Raw genomic sequence first — 19,629 nt, forward strand, 5'->3', positions numbered from 1 at the left:
AATTTTGTTATTGCAAATATTTCAACCAGAAACTAACTGGTCATAATCAGTGTATCAGCATGATTACAAGGTGAAGCTACAACAAAAAATTATTATTATTATTACGTGACTCCTGCAGGGAATCCAAAGACTCATTGAGGGAGGGCACCTACAACTCTTGCCACTCAATCCACCAACTAATGAACTGCAACTACACCAATGCCATCTACTGCTTACTACCACCACTAATATTTTCACAGACAATCACAAACATCCATGCTCATGGCAGGATTTGAACCTGTAGCCTTTTGGCCGGAGAGTGGATATGCTAACCACTTGGCCAACCAGACTGGCATTACAATTTTAACAGGCATTAGGATTTTCCCTGCCTTTTTTGTTTGTAATGTAATGAAGAAATTCATCCTTTTGGTTGTAGATAAATCATGTGGTGGGAGACTACCACCATACGTAATGGAGGCCTGAAGACTTGAGAAAGTTCTGTGTTTGGATTTCAGAAGCAGGGCTTCTATCTTATTAAACTTAACTTACTTTCAGTATTATTGTACTTTTTTTTTTTTTTTTAATCTGCAGCACAATAGTACAGTAGTGGTTTTATGGATAGATTGACATAAAAATGTCATCTTCCACAATACATGGAAACCTCTCAGTAGTTGCTAACATAGATTCTGCCACTGTCAATTCACAGGAGATCTTTTTTATTGTTATCTGATGACACCTCAGGAGCAGGCCTCACTTCAGGATGGCACTCTACTACATGATTCACTGTTTGCATTATCTCATCAATGACCAACTGAACAGTATGTAAATCTGTGCTTTCTGGTTGGTCTGTTTTATGGGAGGAAAAACCCAAGTTTCTGCAATCGAACCTTGCTACCCCTCTGTGAGACCAGCTAACTTATCTTCATTTGAAAAGCATATATATAGCTTCCATGCCATGAGAATGAAATGCAGATCTTTTCTGGTTGAAGAGTGTCATTCTTCCAACTATGCCACAGAGTTGGCATAGCTTTCTTCACTCGCCTATTAGAACTACTATGGAAAATGTTAAATGAAATGGTTGATATCTCAAAGACAGTTTGTTGGATTTGGTACAAAGACCTATTAAGTAAATTTACATTTGTAGCTTATTGTCTGTATTTTGCAGTTTGGTCACCAGTTATCTCTCTGGTAGCACATTATGTATAATGGTTTGTAGATCTTCATCATCATATTTTGCACTTAAAGCTGAGTTACCTCAGGTCTCTGTTCTTTCACATACCCTATTCCTTCAGTAATCACTAACTCTCTTCAGTTGACTGCAAATTCAGTCATAGTTTTGCTCATTACAGCATATTGCACTACTCTTTCTCATTTGTCATAACATGTGCTATTAACAAAACTTCTAGAATATCTAATTCTGTAATTAGATATTCTAGAATAACCCTAACTTCTGATCTCTAAACCATTTTTCACTGGGATAACCTTATTAACTTCATTTAATTGATAATCTTATTAAGTACTATATCTTATCTATTCACTAAAGTAATCATTTTTGCCCTTCTTAACCCAGTTTCCATCTCATTAATCCTTGCTTCCTTTCCTTGTTTTTAAGCCTTCTTCTTCTTCTTAGTAGCCTTAGAATTCCCACATTCTGGTAACATCTATCATCTCTATTTTCTCCACTTTTTTCCCCATAACTATCTGCTATACACTGCTCTTTTTTCTTCTTCAAAGGTACATGCTAATGATCTACTCATCAAGACTTAGTTGCTCTTTTTCTTCTTCTTCTGGACTGCCTTTTTAACTTGTTTAACCTGCCAGGGGGTAATCCCCCTGTTACATTCTAACAGGCATTTCCACAATATTCCATGTGTTCTTCTACAGGCTTTGCTACCCTTTGAAAATGGAAACCATTATGTCTTAAACCCTGGTTGGTAATTTAATCCTGCTCAGCTCTTTAGACTATACATCAGGTTCTACAGTTCACCATTTCATTTGAAGAAAGCTCTTCTACTTATTATTGTTATTATTATTATTTTTTATTTTTTTTCATATGTGGAATGCTGATTTTATTTTTATTTATTTATTTATTTATTTCCTAGAACCAAATGACCATCATTTCCTATTTTGTATCCTCCATGTGAATGAATTTGACTATATCAGTGTCAACATTATTATCACCAATACTTTTTGGGTTAGTGTATATTTTTATTAAAAAAAAAAAAGGACAGGCCTTATAAATTCAGATTTTTAATGGTTAAAAAATTTTTAATTGGTTAAAGCTAATGCTGGTGTAACTTTGCAGTTACACCAGCATTAGTTTTAACCAACTGTGCTACTGAGGCAGACATATAAATGCTGGTATTATGTTGTTCTTCTTAATTTGTAAATCGAGCTGGTATTTGACATTATCATTAGCTCTTCCAATTAATGGATGAATCTACATAACTAGAAGGAGATTTATATATTTTATAAGGAATGCAAGAACTGACGGTTGCTTCTGATCAAGTTCTCACCTTTCCATGGCACATCCCATAGTAAGTATCTGCCTGGTTGTGAATGAATGAGAATTAGGATTGCAGTTTGGAATGTTGCCAACTAAATTATATTCCATATTGGCCAAACTACATAAATGGTAATGCTGAACTTCAGTCAGATATTGTAATGGCTGGGGTGCCACTTGGTTATAAAAGGCTTGCTGTTTCTTCTGTGAATAAGGGTGAGGAGTGAATCAGATACTGGAATAGTTTCAAGAATTAAAGATACCTGCCATCAGCATAATAAGCATCTGTTAAAAGGTGGGGCTAGCAGAACTCTACAAATACCATGTTGTCATAATTGTTACTGAAGCTAAGAATACTAAAAGATGAGATCTTGCTAAATAATAAGTGGAGATCATTCCTAGTTTAGGCACTATGGTCAGGAAAGGGAGTGAGTATGCAAATTTCAAAACAGCAAATTGGACAGTGAAACTTATTTGTGCCCAATGGTCTCACAGATGATTATGATAGAAAAGAAATAGAGAAATGTTTTGAGTCATTAGACAGGGCAAATATCATACCAGAATGGCTGTTGGAACTAATGACTCTAAAGTACTCTCCATTCCTAGAAGTCTGCAGCTAGCAATTTAGCTTAGGCTTTTGTAAATGATTAAAGTAAATATATCTGAAGGATAGAAGGGGAAAAAAATAAATTTTGAGAAAAGTAGTTAAGCTGATCTTGATGATTACCTGGATAAAAAAAAATTTCTCATTAATCTGTTGCAAAATGGTTAAATATGATATTCTTTTACTCATCTATAAAATCTTTAAGAAACAACATTAATATGTTAAAGTTTCATTTTACTTTCCATTATTTCAGGATTAATAATTGTGTTGGAGAATTCAATCAGAAATATTTTATCCAGTTCCTAATTTATGTAGGTAAGTATATTGATTTTCAAGTATACTGAATAATAATCCTAATGTTACACCAATTTAACTATGCTATTGTCTTTATTCTAAATTAAAGTTTGGAATACTTTTAAATTGATTGCAAATATTAGACTTATAGAGGTTATAAATATTGGAATTGTCTTTGTTTTTTTGAGAGGGATATATATCCACTGCTTTTTTTTTGTCAAACAATAGGTGTTGGTACACATTCTTTGCTAGCAGGAAAACTTGAAAGTTAAAATAATGTTGCATACGCATTGCGTCCCCCAAAAAAGTACTAGTTATATCTATCATTTCCTTTTTTTTTTGTTTAGGAAATAATAGATGTTGTCTGTAGAAAATGAATGATATATCGTAATACAGTATTCAAGAAAGAAAATCACTAACATCTATCTCATTCGAGTAAATAATTTGCATAGTTTAATTATAGAAATTTTTAAAATGTATCTTTCAATACATTACCTGTTTTTGAACTGTTAGTAACACGTTTGTTTTTATAATATTGGATATTTGTTAATGCCATTTGAAGTATGTTAAAATAAACTACTTAGAAACATCAGTGAAATAAATCATTTAATAATTAAGTATTTTTAAGTATTTACAACCTGATGTTTCACGTTCAAATAGCATTATCAAAGACACTTTGAAGATACACATTCCGTGAAGAATAGAATTACAGTGATCGCCAGTTCATGTGTATGGAAGGCAACAGTGGTGCTCTCTGTGGTGATCTGTTATTATGGATAGGGCGGTGTGACAAAATTTATGCAGAATTGTATACCATCATTTCTATTAGTTCACTGAGTTCTGTGGCATGAGCTGTCTCCTTCCAGGAACACTCTCTGTGATTTAAACCACAATCTTTGTAGTAACTTTGCTTTTTTTTCCCCATGTGATGAAATGGTCTTCATCCAAGGTGTGTTGTGCTAGCCCACCTTTTGGTTGTCCATATACCCAGTATATTTTTTATGTTCTTTTCTTCTTACCATGGTGGTCCATTCTGTCTCTCCAAAGTATGGCAGTAGGATCTTCTCTCTTACCCCTGCATGGGAAAAAGAGAGAGAGAGAGGATCCTAGTGATTCTTAATTTGTCCGAAGAAAGTGGTATCTTTATCTTCTAGATAAAGAGGTTAGTAGTCTGTTCTGATTTTATGTTGTTCCAGAAGTAAGCCCAGTTTTTAAACCACTCAAATGACCACACAGATGAAATATATTACAAATATAAGCTACATATCAATGTTATTTCAATAGTATCCAAATGTTCTGTTTACTACAATGGACACTTTGCATTTATGTAATTATTGACACTTATGTCAAGGCCAGTATGGTGGTTAATGTAAGTTAAGAATGTGGTGTATATATAGTCTGGTTGGGGATGGGTGGGAGATGTTATTTTTAGCTAAATAGCATTGTATATACCTAGGTTATTTATGTTACCTAAAAATTTCTGTAGAAATGTGAGACTTCTATAATTTCTTTGAGGCATCAACAATTACTTGGATAAAGTTAAAAAATGTAAGGGAAAAATATGGATTTTTATTGCAAAGGATTGTCTTTCTTTTTTTTTCAACAAGCCTTTTGATGTTGCAGCATCATCTATCTCCTTTTCCAATGTCCGTTTCTTCTAAATGCATTAACACTACAGAGTAGTTAAGAAGTGCAGGCAGTGCTCCCACTCTATTAGATATCCACCTTATTGAACATAAATACTTGAAATTCAGGATTTTTGTTTGTAACATGGCTGCTACTTTTCCCAATTTTTCCACTCTTTTTGCTGAATTCTTGTAAAAGTATATACTTCTTATTTTTTTTTTTCTTTTACTACTGTTTCAATTTTAGCAACAAAAGTCAGTTCAATGTGTTGATATAACATCTGGTACCTCTCTCTAATTTTGCCACTAGTCCATTATTTCTTTCCAGAATGTTACTTGCCCCATCTGTTTCAATGAAAATTTCTAATCAGTATCGAAGATGATTATGGAAACATACTTCTTTCAGTTTTTGATTTTCATCTATTTTTATGTGATTATTCTCATATAAAGGCCAAGTTAATTCTTGGCCTTTATATGAGACTGGATCACCATGGGAGCAGTAGACCCCAAACCTCCCACAATGGGAGTGGCCTTCACCTGGTAGTGGGTAGAAAAAATAGGCTAAAATTTATTTTTTTTTATTTATTTTATAGAAGCATCTAGAAGAAGACTCACTCTACTGGAGTCTGATTTTCTTAACTAATTCTTGTTTAATGACATTGGTAATAACTGGTGCAAATTTTTTACATTTCATGTCATTTGTTGCTGTTCTATTACTTGGCCTAAATTAGCAGGGTTATTAAGTTTGACCATTTACTGACTCTAAAAACTCTTTATCAAGAGTTTTTTGGAGTCAGTAAATGGTTTATTGGATCCGACTGCATAATAAGCTACTCGTATATGAAATGTTATCATTTAAGATGTTCAGATATTTAGAATCCATCTTTCTTTGATAAGCAGCAGAGGTGTGTTTTGCAGGTGATTTCTGCTGAAGCATATTTCACAGCTTTTTTTTTTTTTAAATAACAATTGGATGCCTCACAAAAACCTAAATATCTCTACTCTGAAAGGTCCTCAAAAACCTCGCAGTAATCTAGAGTTACTATTAGCAGTCCAGGATATATTTTATACAAAATGCATCATCATCTTTGTAGCACAACTACTTGAATTCCTTGAGCTATTGGAACTTACATTTTACTTAATTATTTTTACTTGATGACACAACAGAACTCTTTCTGCAATTTTTTAACACTTCTGGTTCCTTATTTTTGATTTATTTCACAAAACTGTCGTTGAGAGAAAGATCATATATTAAATGAATTTTTAATAGAAGGACATTCTGTGGGACATTTTTTTGGCCACTACTCCCAGATGTGGGAGCAATATTCTAGGGTTCTGCAAGTTTAGAATTTATAAATTAGGAGTTGAGCAGAATTATAGTAAATGGTCAGGACAAAAAAAAAAAAGAGTATCAACTTTGTTTGTAGTTGAAGAGGCTATGGATATGATTTGTTTATACCAGTGTAGGCTAGATGAGAAGTCAGTGGTGAGCTCAGTTAATCAAAAGTGAGAGATAATGAGGAATAGGCCAGAAATATGTTTAAGCATTGTCCATTGAAGATTGAATCATGTGGATACTAGAAGTGTTAGTGAATGATGAAGAGGAATGGAGTGTACTTTCGTCAGCGAAGCTGTGAATAGGATTGAACATCAATGCTAAGTCATCAATGTATAAGAGAAAGAGTGTAGGGGAAAGTACAATGCTTGGAGTGATCTAGCATTGATAGAAAAATCAGATTAATGATCCACTATGACACACAATGAGCAACTGGAGAGTTATGTTGATATTGTGCTGATGATTTTACATTTGGCTCATGCTGTAATGAAAGCTTAATGAGAGGCTGGAGTCTTTAACTTGAACCTAATCTGGTATATTAGACATTCGTGTGATCACTCAGGTTGATGTTCAGTGGAATAAACACGTTGGTTAATAATAAATACCAAAAAAACATAGTTAATTCTCTCTTTCAAGGTTACACGGTTGTCAGCATTCATTGTGAAGAATTTATTGAGAAAAATATACAGGTGTTGGAATAATTACTTATAATTATGAAAATAATGCTTGATGTTTCTGTATCGAGGTCATCATGAGGAAAACATGCATATGCAAAGGCGCAAGCTACATGACATTACACAAAAGTAAGATAAATCTAAATGTTTTGTTAATTGTTTATCCTAGCCTGACCTCTGTCGAAAAAAATTTTTTCATCACTTTATTTTTTATTTTATTTTATTTTTATCTGTATGTTATTATACTTATATATATATATATATATATATATATATATAAATGTATATATATATATATATATATATAAATGTATTTTATTTTGTTAATTTATATTTGCGTATAATTTTTAATTTTTATTATTTTTTTCACCAGAAGTCAGGCTAAGGTAAATAATAAACAAAACATTTAGAATTATCTTACTTTTGTGTGTCAGGTCATCCCAAAAGTAATGTCGTTTTTAGCATTAAGTTTTGAAAGGATATAAAAGATAAATCACTTGCTAAATTAATCAAGTATATATTCTCATTTTGAATCAGTAATGCTCTTCCATCGTTTTGAAAGCTTCATAATGCCATTTGTATAGAATTCAGGAGGTTTGATGGCAAAGAAGTCATATAGGCTCAATTTCAGTCCCTCTAATATATCGTATTGTTTTTCATTAATGAAATGTTGCAAACTTCAAAATAAGTGGTAATAATCTGAAGATGCAAGATCAGGAGAATACAGAAGATGTGGAAGCTTTTTCCAGCTGAGTTCCTTAATCTTGGTATAGGTGGTTCTTGCAATGTGAGGACATGCATTATCATGGTGAAAAACAACATCCTTTCAATTAACCAGACAACACCTCTTTTCTTTCGGTTTTTCATTCAATTGATCGAGTTGTTCACAGTATACTTTAGATGTGATTGTTTGGTTTTGTGACAAGAGTTCAAAGTGTTATAATACCAGCCATATCCTACCAAACACTTAACAAAACCTTTTGAGGGTGAAGGCTTTGTTTTGGCTGAGGTTTAACCTGTTCCCACTGAATGAACCCACTGTCCTCGGTGCTTAACATTCTTATAAAGTATCCATTTTCATCATCGGTGACTACATGAGTCAAAAACGGAGATTGAACCTCTTGAGAATGAAGAGCAGTGCAGATGTTGACTTGCTTTCTTTGATTGTTGTTTGTCAGTTTGTGAGGAACTCACTTGCTGAGCTTAGACACTATTCTAAGTTCTTGCAAATGGCAATGGATGGTCGATGATGATGATGAATTAAGTTCTTTTGCTAAATCTTCAACAGTTTGTGCTAAATAGAATCAACAGTTGCGTTGGCATTTCTTGCAGTAGCAACTTGCAGCATATTATTATTGATAGAGACAGGGCATCCAGAGCTAAGGGATTCTTACAAGAATCCCCTCGTTAGCAGAATCGTTGCCTTTTGAACTCCTAATGCATGATGTGCCTAATGTGCTCTTCAGTGACCTCCATTGTAATAAAGGTTTAATTAAACAATAAATTACGTATGATGTTCTTGCAAGGTGAATTCCTTAGAATGAGGCTGCCTCAGCTTAACAGTACTTTAAAAACTCATGTTTATACAAGCTGAGACATGTTTGAACAAGTGCAGTATAAAAATGACATTTCTTTTGGGATGATCTGATAGTGTCATATAGCTTGTGTCCTGTGCATATGTATGTTTTCCTCATGATGACCTTGATACAGAGGTTGAAACATTAAGTGTTATTTTCATAAGTATAAGTAATTATTTCAACATGTATGTTTTGTCTCCATTAATTATTTTCAGTAAATTTATTTAATTGATAAGTTATTATTGTCAATATTTTGGCTTGGTCTCCAGGGCATCTTCATGGGCACAGTCAAATATACTGAGCACATGCATGTAGGCACATTAGCATGAAAGCAAACGTGTTGTGAATGCAGGATACTACAATCCTAATGGTTGTCCTCTATAGATGCATTGGTGGAAACTTGCTAAAGCCTCACGATGGTCTCCCAGATTTTTGGTAAAGTGAGGCAGCTAAGTTTGTTATGATTTGTTGTAATGCTCAAGCAGATTCTTGGATTTACATCAGCGCTCCTGTATAAGAGTAGAATTTTTTTCCACTGAATCCAATGATCCATATCCATGGCATAGTCTGCTACTCCAGAATACTTGTATTACAGGTAATGGACATAGTTCCTTTGTTCTTCCAGATGGACATTTGTTGTTCTTCCTGTTTGTCCAAAGTAGGATAGTTTTCAGGAGTAAGGGATGCAATATAATGGTAGCTAGATTTTGTATGGCTTGAAGGTGGTCTGTATGTTATACTTTTTTAGAACACATGAGATTTTTTCTGAGATGCTCCAGAAAAAATTTCTGTACAGTACAGCAGTTAGAATTGTAGGATTCCTCTGTTCACACTTTGTCTTACTTTCTTGCTACTGTGCCTGCATACACATACTCAGTGTATTTCTTTGCATCCATGAAGATGCCTTGGTGATAAGGCAAAATATTGGCATAATAATTTATTAGTTAAATAAATTTAGTTAATATTTATTATATATATATAGATGTGTACTTATTTAGCTTGAGCCATTGTGTGTATGCAGCATTTTTTAACTTGGCTTCTACACATTTATTGAAAAACTAAGGTTTGGATAAGAGTTGGAATTTTAAGTAGAATGGGGAAATCAAGGCACTCATGTTAGCAAGAATAATTTATTAGATCAGAGTAAGCACTTGCATCGGGAGAGCAGAACTAATAGTCAGATCATGGCAAAGAGACAGAAATTCCAAAGGTCATCCCAGCTGCTAACATTGTGGTGCAGTAGGTGAGGATACAAGGCTGAAATTGACTAAGAGAAAAATGATCTATAGAAAAAGAAAGATGGACAAAGTTATTTTCAAAGTTGCAAAGAACAGAGCTAATGTCGGTAGTGTATTTGGAAGGAGAATTGGCTAAGAAAAGGTGCAGATTGTTGGGAGAGTGGTGGAGATTATCCTGCAATTCTCACATGTATGTTAATAATTGGTGTTAAATCATTACTGACAATAATTTAGCTTTTCTTCCAGCTTGGTGAAGTTGTAAAAGGAAAGCCAATCAAGTTATGGCAATTGAAATCTCCAAAGATCATCTTACTGCTTGAGTGATTAGATTATATATGATCAACTTTCAGAGATAAATTATCATAAAAGGTTTTTTATAATCACAAGAATTTTTTTGTACATTATTATTGCTTTATACATTTAAATACAATTTAAATTACATTTAAAAATACAATTTTTTATTGTATTTTTAATATTTTTTTGAAATTTTGAATTTTGTTGTTGTTCGGTGGGAGATTTTTTTTTCTCTCTTAACCTCAGAAACACTCATTTTTATGCTATCTTTCATGTTAGAAAAGTTTATAGAGAAGGAACATTTTAAGAGGGGTGTGGACAAACATGACTGCCACACTGGACATGTCCAGACCCCAATCCAAATGTGGTATTCAAAATATCCCCTGCAAGCTGTTATGCTCATATCCCCTTCAGATGTAGAGGAAGCACATTAGTAGCAGGAGCTCTTGAACCGCTACCAATAGATCTGTCCCCATATACAGCCTAATAGTTGGCCTGAGGAAACCATGTTACTACTGTAATCTTGAATGGAGGAAGTGCTGGATCCCTAGTTTAGTAATTATTGTGTGAAAAGCATACCCAAATAAGGCTACCACTCATATTTTCACATTTACATACAAGAAGAAAGAGGGCAGTAAGAAACTGGAGATCCTAATCTACAAATGACTGAAATAACTTTCATTACCTGGTAGTGTTTCACTGTGCAATGCAAGTTGTCTACCTCCAAGAATGCTTAAAACATCAAATTCCATCATAATATCTTCATTTTAATATGATTCTGCTATTGATGGCATCAGTAAAAAGTGATGCCGAGTCTGGTTATTGTTTACAGATGATTGTTACTGCTCATTTGCAGTATATGCAAATGAGCCACAGCATAAAAGCGGACATTTTTGAGTGTTTACCATTTCATGTCTGGAGTGAGAATATGACATTTCATGATAGAAATTTCTTGGGTATAGCTACATGACATCATTTAACAGATGAATTCTGAAGGTGAGCCATTATAAGACTAGAGGCTTACAAAAAGCTGCAGGTAGCCAGATTGCACATGAGGCATTTCATGGTTCACAGAATGTGGAACCAATTCCAGAAGTTACAAATAGCATTCTGGAAATACAATGAAGGAAGGCAATGGACTACAACTGTAATGGTTGACTGATATCTCCTGTTATCTGATCACCAAAACAGGAGTGCTATCCAGAATGAACTATAATCTGACCTTGCATTAGCTGCAGAATATCTGCTTCCATTATGTGTAGAAAGCCTCATGGAAGGTGGCCTGCATGCTAGACAACACGTAGTCTGTAGAGGGGAGACCACATTCCTTATTGAGGCACTCTGACAGTGCCTCTTGTTATTGACCATTATCTTCATGTACCCATTTGTTACTAAATTAAAATATTTATTTACAGTTTTGTGCATGTTTCTTTCACATCTCATAACATACTGCTTTTCATCAATTGCATAAAAATGATGATACAATTTTTGAGTTATTGTGATTTTTCCCTTTGTTCCTTAATTTATGGAAACCAGTGTATATTTATTTATTCACTTTATATCATCATCAGCCATTCTCAGTCCACTGCTGGATGAAGGTCTTTCCAAGATTTCTCCACTTACTTTTGTCCTGGGTTGCTTGTTTGCCAGGCTACTCCATGTTTCCTGATTTCATCTCTACACTGACTAAATGGTCATCCTCTAGGTTTTTTACAGTCTTTTCCAGTCCAGTTCAATATTTTTGTACTCTAATGTTAGTCAGTAGCAATTTGACCTGCCCATTGCCATTTTAGAGTTTTCACATGGATGGCGATGTCTTCCATTCTTATTCCTCTTATCTGTGTATTCATTTTCTTATTGTGCTTTGTAATTCCCATCATGTGTCTCTCTAAGTCTGAGTTGTCTCAGCTTTTGGACATCTCTCCAGGTTGTTGTTAACTATGGGAGTATCTAGGATACCAGTGTTAGCATTTGTATCTGAGATGAGGTATTGATCAGAAGTTACTACTTCCTAGTCAGGGGCCAGTGGAGATTACCATCGTTCTCTGAAGTGTTCTGTATTTGTAGATATGTGTGATTTGACTCTTTTGAGGAATGAAAAACCCAAGTTTCTCTGGGGTGAGGAAATGACCTTATGTTATAAACAGGAATCTAACCCAGGTCTTTCTGACCAATGGGCTTCGTTTTTACCAACTGAGCTATGGAGGCTCCATCTCTTCAGGTAAGAGTCTAGATCTCGATCCATAGGTAAGAATTGATAGGATGCATCAGTTAGACTTTTCTTTTCAGACACAAGTGTTCTTAAACATATTAAGGTTTTTACCAAATGCACTTCGTGCCAGTTTCACATGTCAGTCCATTTCTCCTTGGATTCTGCCATTATTCACATTTTCCAGCATTACATTCTCAACATATAGCATATCTCTAAAGTTTTTGATCATTACTTACTTTAGTCTTCAAGTTCATCTTCAATCCTTCCTCTTTGCTATTCTGTTTTACTTCCCAAATCATGTTTTTTAATTCTGGTGGAGTATTTGCAAAAATAATGATGTAATCAGAAAAGCATCGATCTATCAGGTGGCCTCCATTAATTTTGATTCTTTTCTTTCTTAATTCATTTCTAGAAAAATCATGCAATGCTCCATTAAAAGATTTTGGTGTATGATTTCACCTTTTGTGTACTCCTTTCTCAGTTTTAACAGGCTTGTGTTTTTAAAAAAGCCTAACTGTTGCTGTCACATTCTCACAGATATTAGGAATAATTTTAATGTAGGTATCATCTATGGAACAAGACTTCATGAAGTTGGTGACTGCCGATATTCTTGCAGAATCAAATGCTTACTTATAGTCAACAAATGCTAAGCAGAGTGGGAATCTCTATTTCTTGGATCTCTCTATTAGTTCTCATGGTACTTATATGTCATCTATGATGTCAAAACAACTTCTAAAGCTTGTTATGTGGTTGAGCAAAGGAAAACACTTTCTTCAGATGGTGTAACAGCATCCCTGTGAACACCTCGTAAATCACAGGTAGAAATTACAGATAGTTTTTCAGGTCTTGTTTGGTCTCTTTTTTATGTAAAGGAATTGTTGTAGCATTGTTCCTCTATGGAGTGTAGGCCTTTGTCAAGACTATTTAGTAAATAGTTGGCAAATACTGCTTTTTAAGATACTTACACAGTAATGCTGCCACCAAGGCCTTTTTTCCTTGGCTCATTTTCTTGATAGCATGGATAACTTCCTCTCACAGAACTGGTAGCATTTTTTCCTTAGGTTTGATTTTTATTCCTATTATAGTCTTGACAGTTTTTCATAAAGTTCTTCTACTATCTTCAAAATTTCCTTTCTATTTTTTGTAATTTCACCATCAATTTTTAAGACCTGTTATCTACTTCTTCCATTTCCCAGTTGATACCAGTCTTGCACAAGCAGGCTTTGATTATTTTTTATTTTCTGGATAAGCTCACAATTGTATGCCTTATGTCCTCAGTAATGCACTTCGATACAATCTTGCAAATTTCAGCATGCTCCACTGCTGATGATAAATTTCCTTTCTTCATATTTCTTCATTTCTGCATGAGCACTTTGTCTTTTCTGAATGCTTTTTTTCCAGGTTTCTTTGTGGCTGCTTCCATCAATGTTTTGGTAATTTTCCTATTACAGGTAACCCTCGTATAACACGGATGTTAGGTTCCACAAAAATGTCACGTTATATAAATCATGCTATACAAAACTCAGATCATATAGAAAAAGTAGGGTTAGGTTCTGAAATCATTTTTTTTTCTCTTTTTCTTTTAAGATTATATAAACAATGACATATTCAATAAAAATATATTTTTATTTAATTCAGGTAATTCATGTAAGTTAAGAAAACAAATACATAGTATAAAATTATAAAAAATTATAAATTGTACGTAAACTTCATTGCACATAATACATTAATGTTTTAGGCAAAATAAAATAAAGTGTATATTTTAATCGTCATCATTTGAAATCTCTTGGACATCATTAGTATAATTCTCATTGCATACTTCGGCTGGTTTAGTTATCAAGAAGTCAGTAATAAGATCTTGCTTACCACTATGCTACAATTTTTTATTAAGTTCATCATATGGAGCTAAACAAATATCCAATTGTCTCGTGAATTTTCCGGAGCTTTCCATTGAGAGATCATTATCCATAAAATAACTTTCTTGCCAAGTCCAATCCTGCTAATTTCTTTAAACTGAATTCTTTAACGGATTCATCAGAATCTTCAGCAGAACTTGCCCTGCCATTTTGGTTCAACGTCATCTATTAATTGTTCCAGTTCCTCCTCATTTAAATCTATTTCCCCATCAATTAATTCACTCATTTAGTTTTCAACTATATCGCAAAAGTGCTCTAAGTGGATATTACTGTAAAAATATATTTTTTTTACATAAAAAAAAAAGAGCATTACATATTGTATGTAACTCACTAAAAAATAAAGTACTCAGCTTGAGATTAACACACTTATGATTTTTAATGCGCTTTCCTGGCAGAAAATGAAGACAATTTTCAACAATAAATACTTTATATGGAGCTAAACAATTGATGTACATGCATGCTAAAGGGTATTTCTCCTAATATAAATTCGCTACTTATAACTACATGTGCGATACGGGCAGACACAAATTTAACGAAGATAAAATTTGATTTTTAAGTCGCTCGTTGAAAAATATATGAAAAGATAAAGGGTTACTACAGTTTGTAGACTGTCTTATATCGAAACTGTGTTGTATAAGTACCTCGTTATACAAGGGTTACCTGTTGCTGTTATGTCATCCTTCTCCCTCTCAGATTTTTTCTAGTGGTGAGAAATGGTGTTTGAGTTCCATCTGAAATGCTTTTCAATGGTTCAGAAGATTTGTTGTATCGATTTTCCTTGAACTTCATTATCAATATCTATCTTTTTTATTGTGAGTTCAGGGACATTTTACATCTCACCATTTGGTGATCATTGCATGTGTTGAATTTATTAAAAAGAGTGCAGTCTTGTATGATATAATTTTTGTTTAGTTAATTCTTTCTTTTACGGTTACACAGTGATCAGCATTCATATTTACGAATTTAGGGACACAAAACACACGTGTTGAAATGATTATTTTACTAATTATTAATTAAATAACACTTGACGTTTCGACTGCTTGGTTTTTTGTTTGAATTTAGTATACTCCATGCATATTTTATCAGCTAGATTGGCAGGGGGAGATCTCCTGCACCAACCTGATATATTTCTATGGTAACTTCTTCTCCCTCAGACACCTCCAGACTTCTTGCCTTGGCACTCTATCATATACTTTCTCCAGATCAATAAATACCAGATGCAGCTCCTGTTGCTTCTCTCGAAACTTTTCCATTATCTGTCGTACCCCAAAGATAGCATCTGTCGTCGATTGACCAGGCATGAAGCCAAATTGTTTCTTTGCAATCTCCACCTCCTTCCTCAATCTACCATCAAGAACCCTTTCTAGGATTTTCATTGTGTGGGACATCAACTTTATTCCTCTGTAATTCTTACAGTCTTTAGCATCCCCTTTACACTTGTAGATGGGGACAAGAGTACTTTTCCTCCATTCCTTGGGTATATTTTCCTGTTGACAAACTTTTATTAACAGATCCCACAGCAGGTCAATTCCTTCTTCCCCCAGTGCCTTCCATGCCTCCACTGGGATCCTGTCGGGCCCACTGATTTTCCATTCTTCATGCTCTTTATGGCTTCCTTCACTTCCACTCTACTAATGTTCTGCACCATCCCCTCATAAGGCTCCCCATCTTCTCTGTGAGTCATTGCATTTTCTTCATTCAAAAGCCCTTCAGAGTATATTTTCCGTCTGTTTCTTATATCCACATCCCTCCTTAATATCCTTCCTCCAGTGTCTTTGATCTGCCTCACATGTACAATGTCCTTTGATGCCTTATTTCTACATTTTGCCAATTGATAAATCTTTCTCTGTCCTTCCTTTGTTTCTAATTGATCATAAAGGCCTTGATATACCATGGCCTTCGCCTGTGCAACAACTCTCTTGGCTTCTCGCTTTTTCTCTCTGTATTCCTCTCTGTCCTCTTCTACTCTTGACTCATCCCACTTCTGCTTTGCCTTCCTCTTAGCCGTCACTGCTTCTTTTACATCATTATTCCACCACCAATCCTCCTTCTGCTCTCTAATCTTTCCGAATGTTTCACCAAGCACCTCAGTTGCACAGCTTAGAATTACTTTTGAATTATGTCTCCACCAGTCTTGTACACTTTCTAATCCATCCGAAATCCTCTCTAACACTTTCTTCCTAAAATGGTTCCTCACACTCTTTTCTTTTAAGCGAAACCACTTAATCTCCCCATGCCAATCTAGCTGATAAAATACGCATGGAGTATACTAAATTCAAACAAAAAACCAAGCAGTTGAAGCGTCAAGTGTTATTTTATTAATAATTAGTAAAATAATCATTTCAACACGTGTGTTTTGTGTCCCTAAATTCGTAAATATGAATGCTGATCACCGTGTAACCTTAAAAGAAAGAGTCATCATAATCCATGGAGATTTGACCCACAAACAGTGCAGCCTCTACGGTAAGCTAAAGACACGTGTTTCCTCGTTAACTAATCAACTAGCTTTTTTGAAACGATATAGAAACAGCAACTTAATACCCAACTGCATTAAGCTAAAGAAGAAGTTTAAATCAGCTAAAGTGCTCCATATCTATGCCTGATTGGAAAAAGCTTTGTTAAGAGAACAGATCCATGAGGCACGAAAAAACCCAGCATCTACCCAAGCCAAAGTTCTACAACTTAAATTAGAGCTGTTTGACTACATTAATCCAGAAATTTGGGATATTTTAGACAGGATCACAGATGACTCGACCAAACACCTGTTACTGAAAAACAAGGAAAAATTAATAATGAAGTTTCAAGCACTACAACAACATGAAAGCACAAGACAATCAGGATGCCATAACGAAAGGAGCAGCCAATCACCCACAAATGAAACTAGGAGCAACCAACCACCATCGGACCACAACTTAGTTATCAACCAATCAAACTACAATCTCATCCAAGGTGAACTCTCACTGCTGAAGAAAGGTCTAAACTACACCATTGCGCCGAGGTCAATAAACAAACTTGATATCATTTATCATATCAGGAGAGGTTTGAGATCCCTCCTCTCCAATCTAGCTGATAAAATACGCATGGAAACATCATATATACTAAATTCAAACAAAAAACTAAACAGCAACATAAACAAAACGGAAAAACAGGCTCTTAAATCCTTAAAAAATAACCAGGAAATTATAATCACAAAAGCAGATAAAGGGAATACCACTATTGTTTTAGATCGGACAACTTACATAGAGAAAATGAACCATTTGGTATCGGATCACAACACCTACCAAATGTTGAACTACAATCCCACAAAACGTATCAAAAAGAAAACAACTGAATTAATTAAATCCGTTAACACGTGGCTGGAAGAAACAACCAAAAAAACTAATACCTCATCATGCCCACTCACCCAGAATTTATGGCCTGCCAAAAATACACAAAATAGACACACCACTATGTCTGATTGTTGAAGGAATCAACAGTCCAAATTACCTCTTAGCCAAAAAATTAGCAGGAATTGGTAGGTCAGTCCCCCTTCCTACATAAAAAATACACAACATTTCATAAACAAAATTAAAAACATTACACTCAACGATCAAGATTTATTAGTCAGCTTTGACATAACTTCCCTTTTCACCAATGTCCCGATCACTGATACTATCTTACTCCTACAGAACATATTTCCACACGACATCACTGCCCACGTACTCCGCTCAGGATATTTCGTGTGGCAAAACAGTTTTTACCTTCAAAAAGAGAGTACAGCCATGGGTACAACCACTCTTTCCCCCCCTCCCAATTGCTAACTTTTATATGGAAGACTGAGCAAAGAGCTCTAGCGTCAGCGTGTCTAAAGCCCAAAATTTGGCTCAGATACATCGATGATATTTTCGCCATTTGACCCCATGGCCGCGGAGCACTAAATACATTCCTTAGCCACTTGAACAAACAACACAAATGTATCCAATTAACCATTGAAACAGAAAAAAAAAACAACCTTCTTCTGTTCCTAGACACACTCGTCACACGTCTTCCCTCAGGCTGTCTCTCCTTCTCAGTCTACCGCAAGCCTACATGCACAGGCCAGTACATACACAAAAATTCTTATCACCACCCAACACAAAAATTAGGTGTCATAAGCACCCTTAAACCCAGAGCTCAAACTGTTTGTTCAAATGAACAAGCTCTAAATCAGGAATACAAGATCATCAACCATACGTTTATAAAAAATGGATACAGTAAAAAAACTATTCACAAGATCCTCCACAGAGATACTAGTAAAAACAAAAAAGATTTCAAGAATGCTATTTTCATATCTTATGTTAGAGGCATTTCCGAAAAACTAGACAGAACACTACACAAATACAACCTCAAAACCATCTTTAAACCCCCGACAAAATTAAGACACCTACTCAGTTCTTCCAAAGATTCTCCTCCACACCTAGCCCACTCAGGGGGTATACAAAAAACAATGCATATGTAACCTACCATACATAGGGGGAAACAGGGCGAACCATCCCAATTAGGAAGGACGAACACAAATGACACATTAAATACCTCCATTCTGAAAACACCAGCCTTTCTGATCATGCACTCCAAACATATCGCAGAATTGATTGGAAAAATACCAAGTCCCTACACCGCACCAAAACCTAGTTTGAGAGGAGATTCAAAGAAGCATGGGAAATGCTCAAACATAACCCAAATCTAAACAAAAATGATGATGGCCTAACCATTCCAAGAATGTGGAGGACCCATCTGCAACCTTTATAGCAACCAGAACAAGCCAAAGAAAAATCCCAATACAAGAAGACTGGAAGTGTTTTTCCCTCAACATTCCATAGCAACGTGAACTGCACAAGTCCTGAAGAAAATCATAGTATAACAATCTGAACTGTACAAATCCAGAACAATCTTAGTACATGAGGACTTTAGCAGAGTTTATTGTAGTTTTTTATTTATTTTATTTATTAATTATAATCTTTTTTTAATTTATTATTTATTTTTTTAATTTTTTTATTTTATATATTTAATTTTTTTTCTATTTATTTATTTTTTCAACTTTTATTTTATTTAATATCGCTAGAGGTCAGGCTAAGAAAAAGATTAATTAACAGTGTAGATTTAATTTACCAGTATAGAGTGCAAGAGCATGCAGCTTGGTTCGCTATACACATATATCCTTCTAATGATGACCTCAATACAAGGGTCAAAACGTCAGGTGTTATTTTATTAATGATTAGTAAAATAATCATCTCAACATGTGATTTGTGTCTCTAAATTTGTAAAATAATTATGAATTTGTTTAGTTAAGATATAATCTATTTTGCTTTTCAAGGAGTTCTTAATGAAGAGTTTTGATGAGTCTACTAGAAGGTTTCCA

At 34.5% G+C, this 19,629-nt stretch overlaps 1 protein-coding gene across 2 annotated transcripts in view; it reads left to right on the plus strand.

Moving 5' to 3' along the window:
* The window catches only part of Dnz1 (DNZDHHC/NEW1 zinc finger protein 11), a 159,448-nt gene that overhangs the window by 61,074 nt on the left and 78,745 nt on the right, over positions 1-19,629 (plus strand). For both annotated transcript variants that reach the window (XM_090412977.1, XM_090412978.1), the window contains exon 4: positions 3,340-3,401. In XM_090412977.1, coding sequence (XP_090269103.1) covers positions 3,340-3,401 — 62 coding nt within the window. The remainder of the gene's footprint in view (positions 1-3,339; positions 3,402-19,629) is intronic.

This window comes from Typopeltis vanoorti, chromosome 23 (genome assembly GCF_054136105.1).
Source record: "Typopeltis vanoorti isolate ZY-2024b chromosome 23, IOZ_Tvanoo_1.0, whole genome shotgun sequence".
Classification (NCBI taxonomy): domain Eukaryota; kingdom Metazoa; phylum Arthropoda; class Arachnida; order Uropygi; family Thelyphonidae; genus Typopeltis; species Typopeltis vanoorti.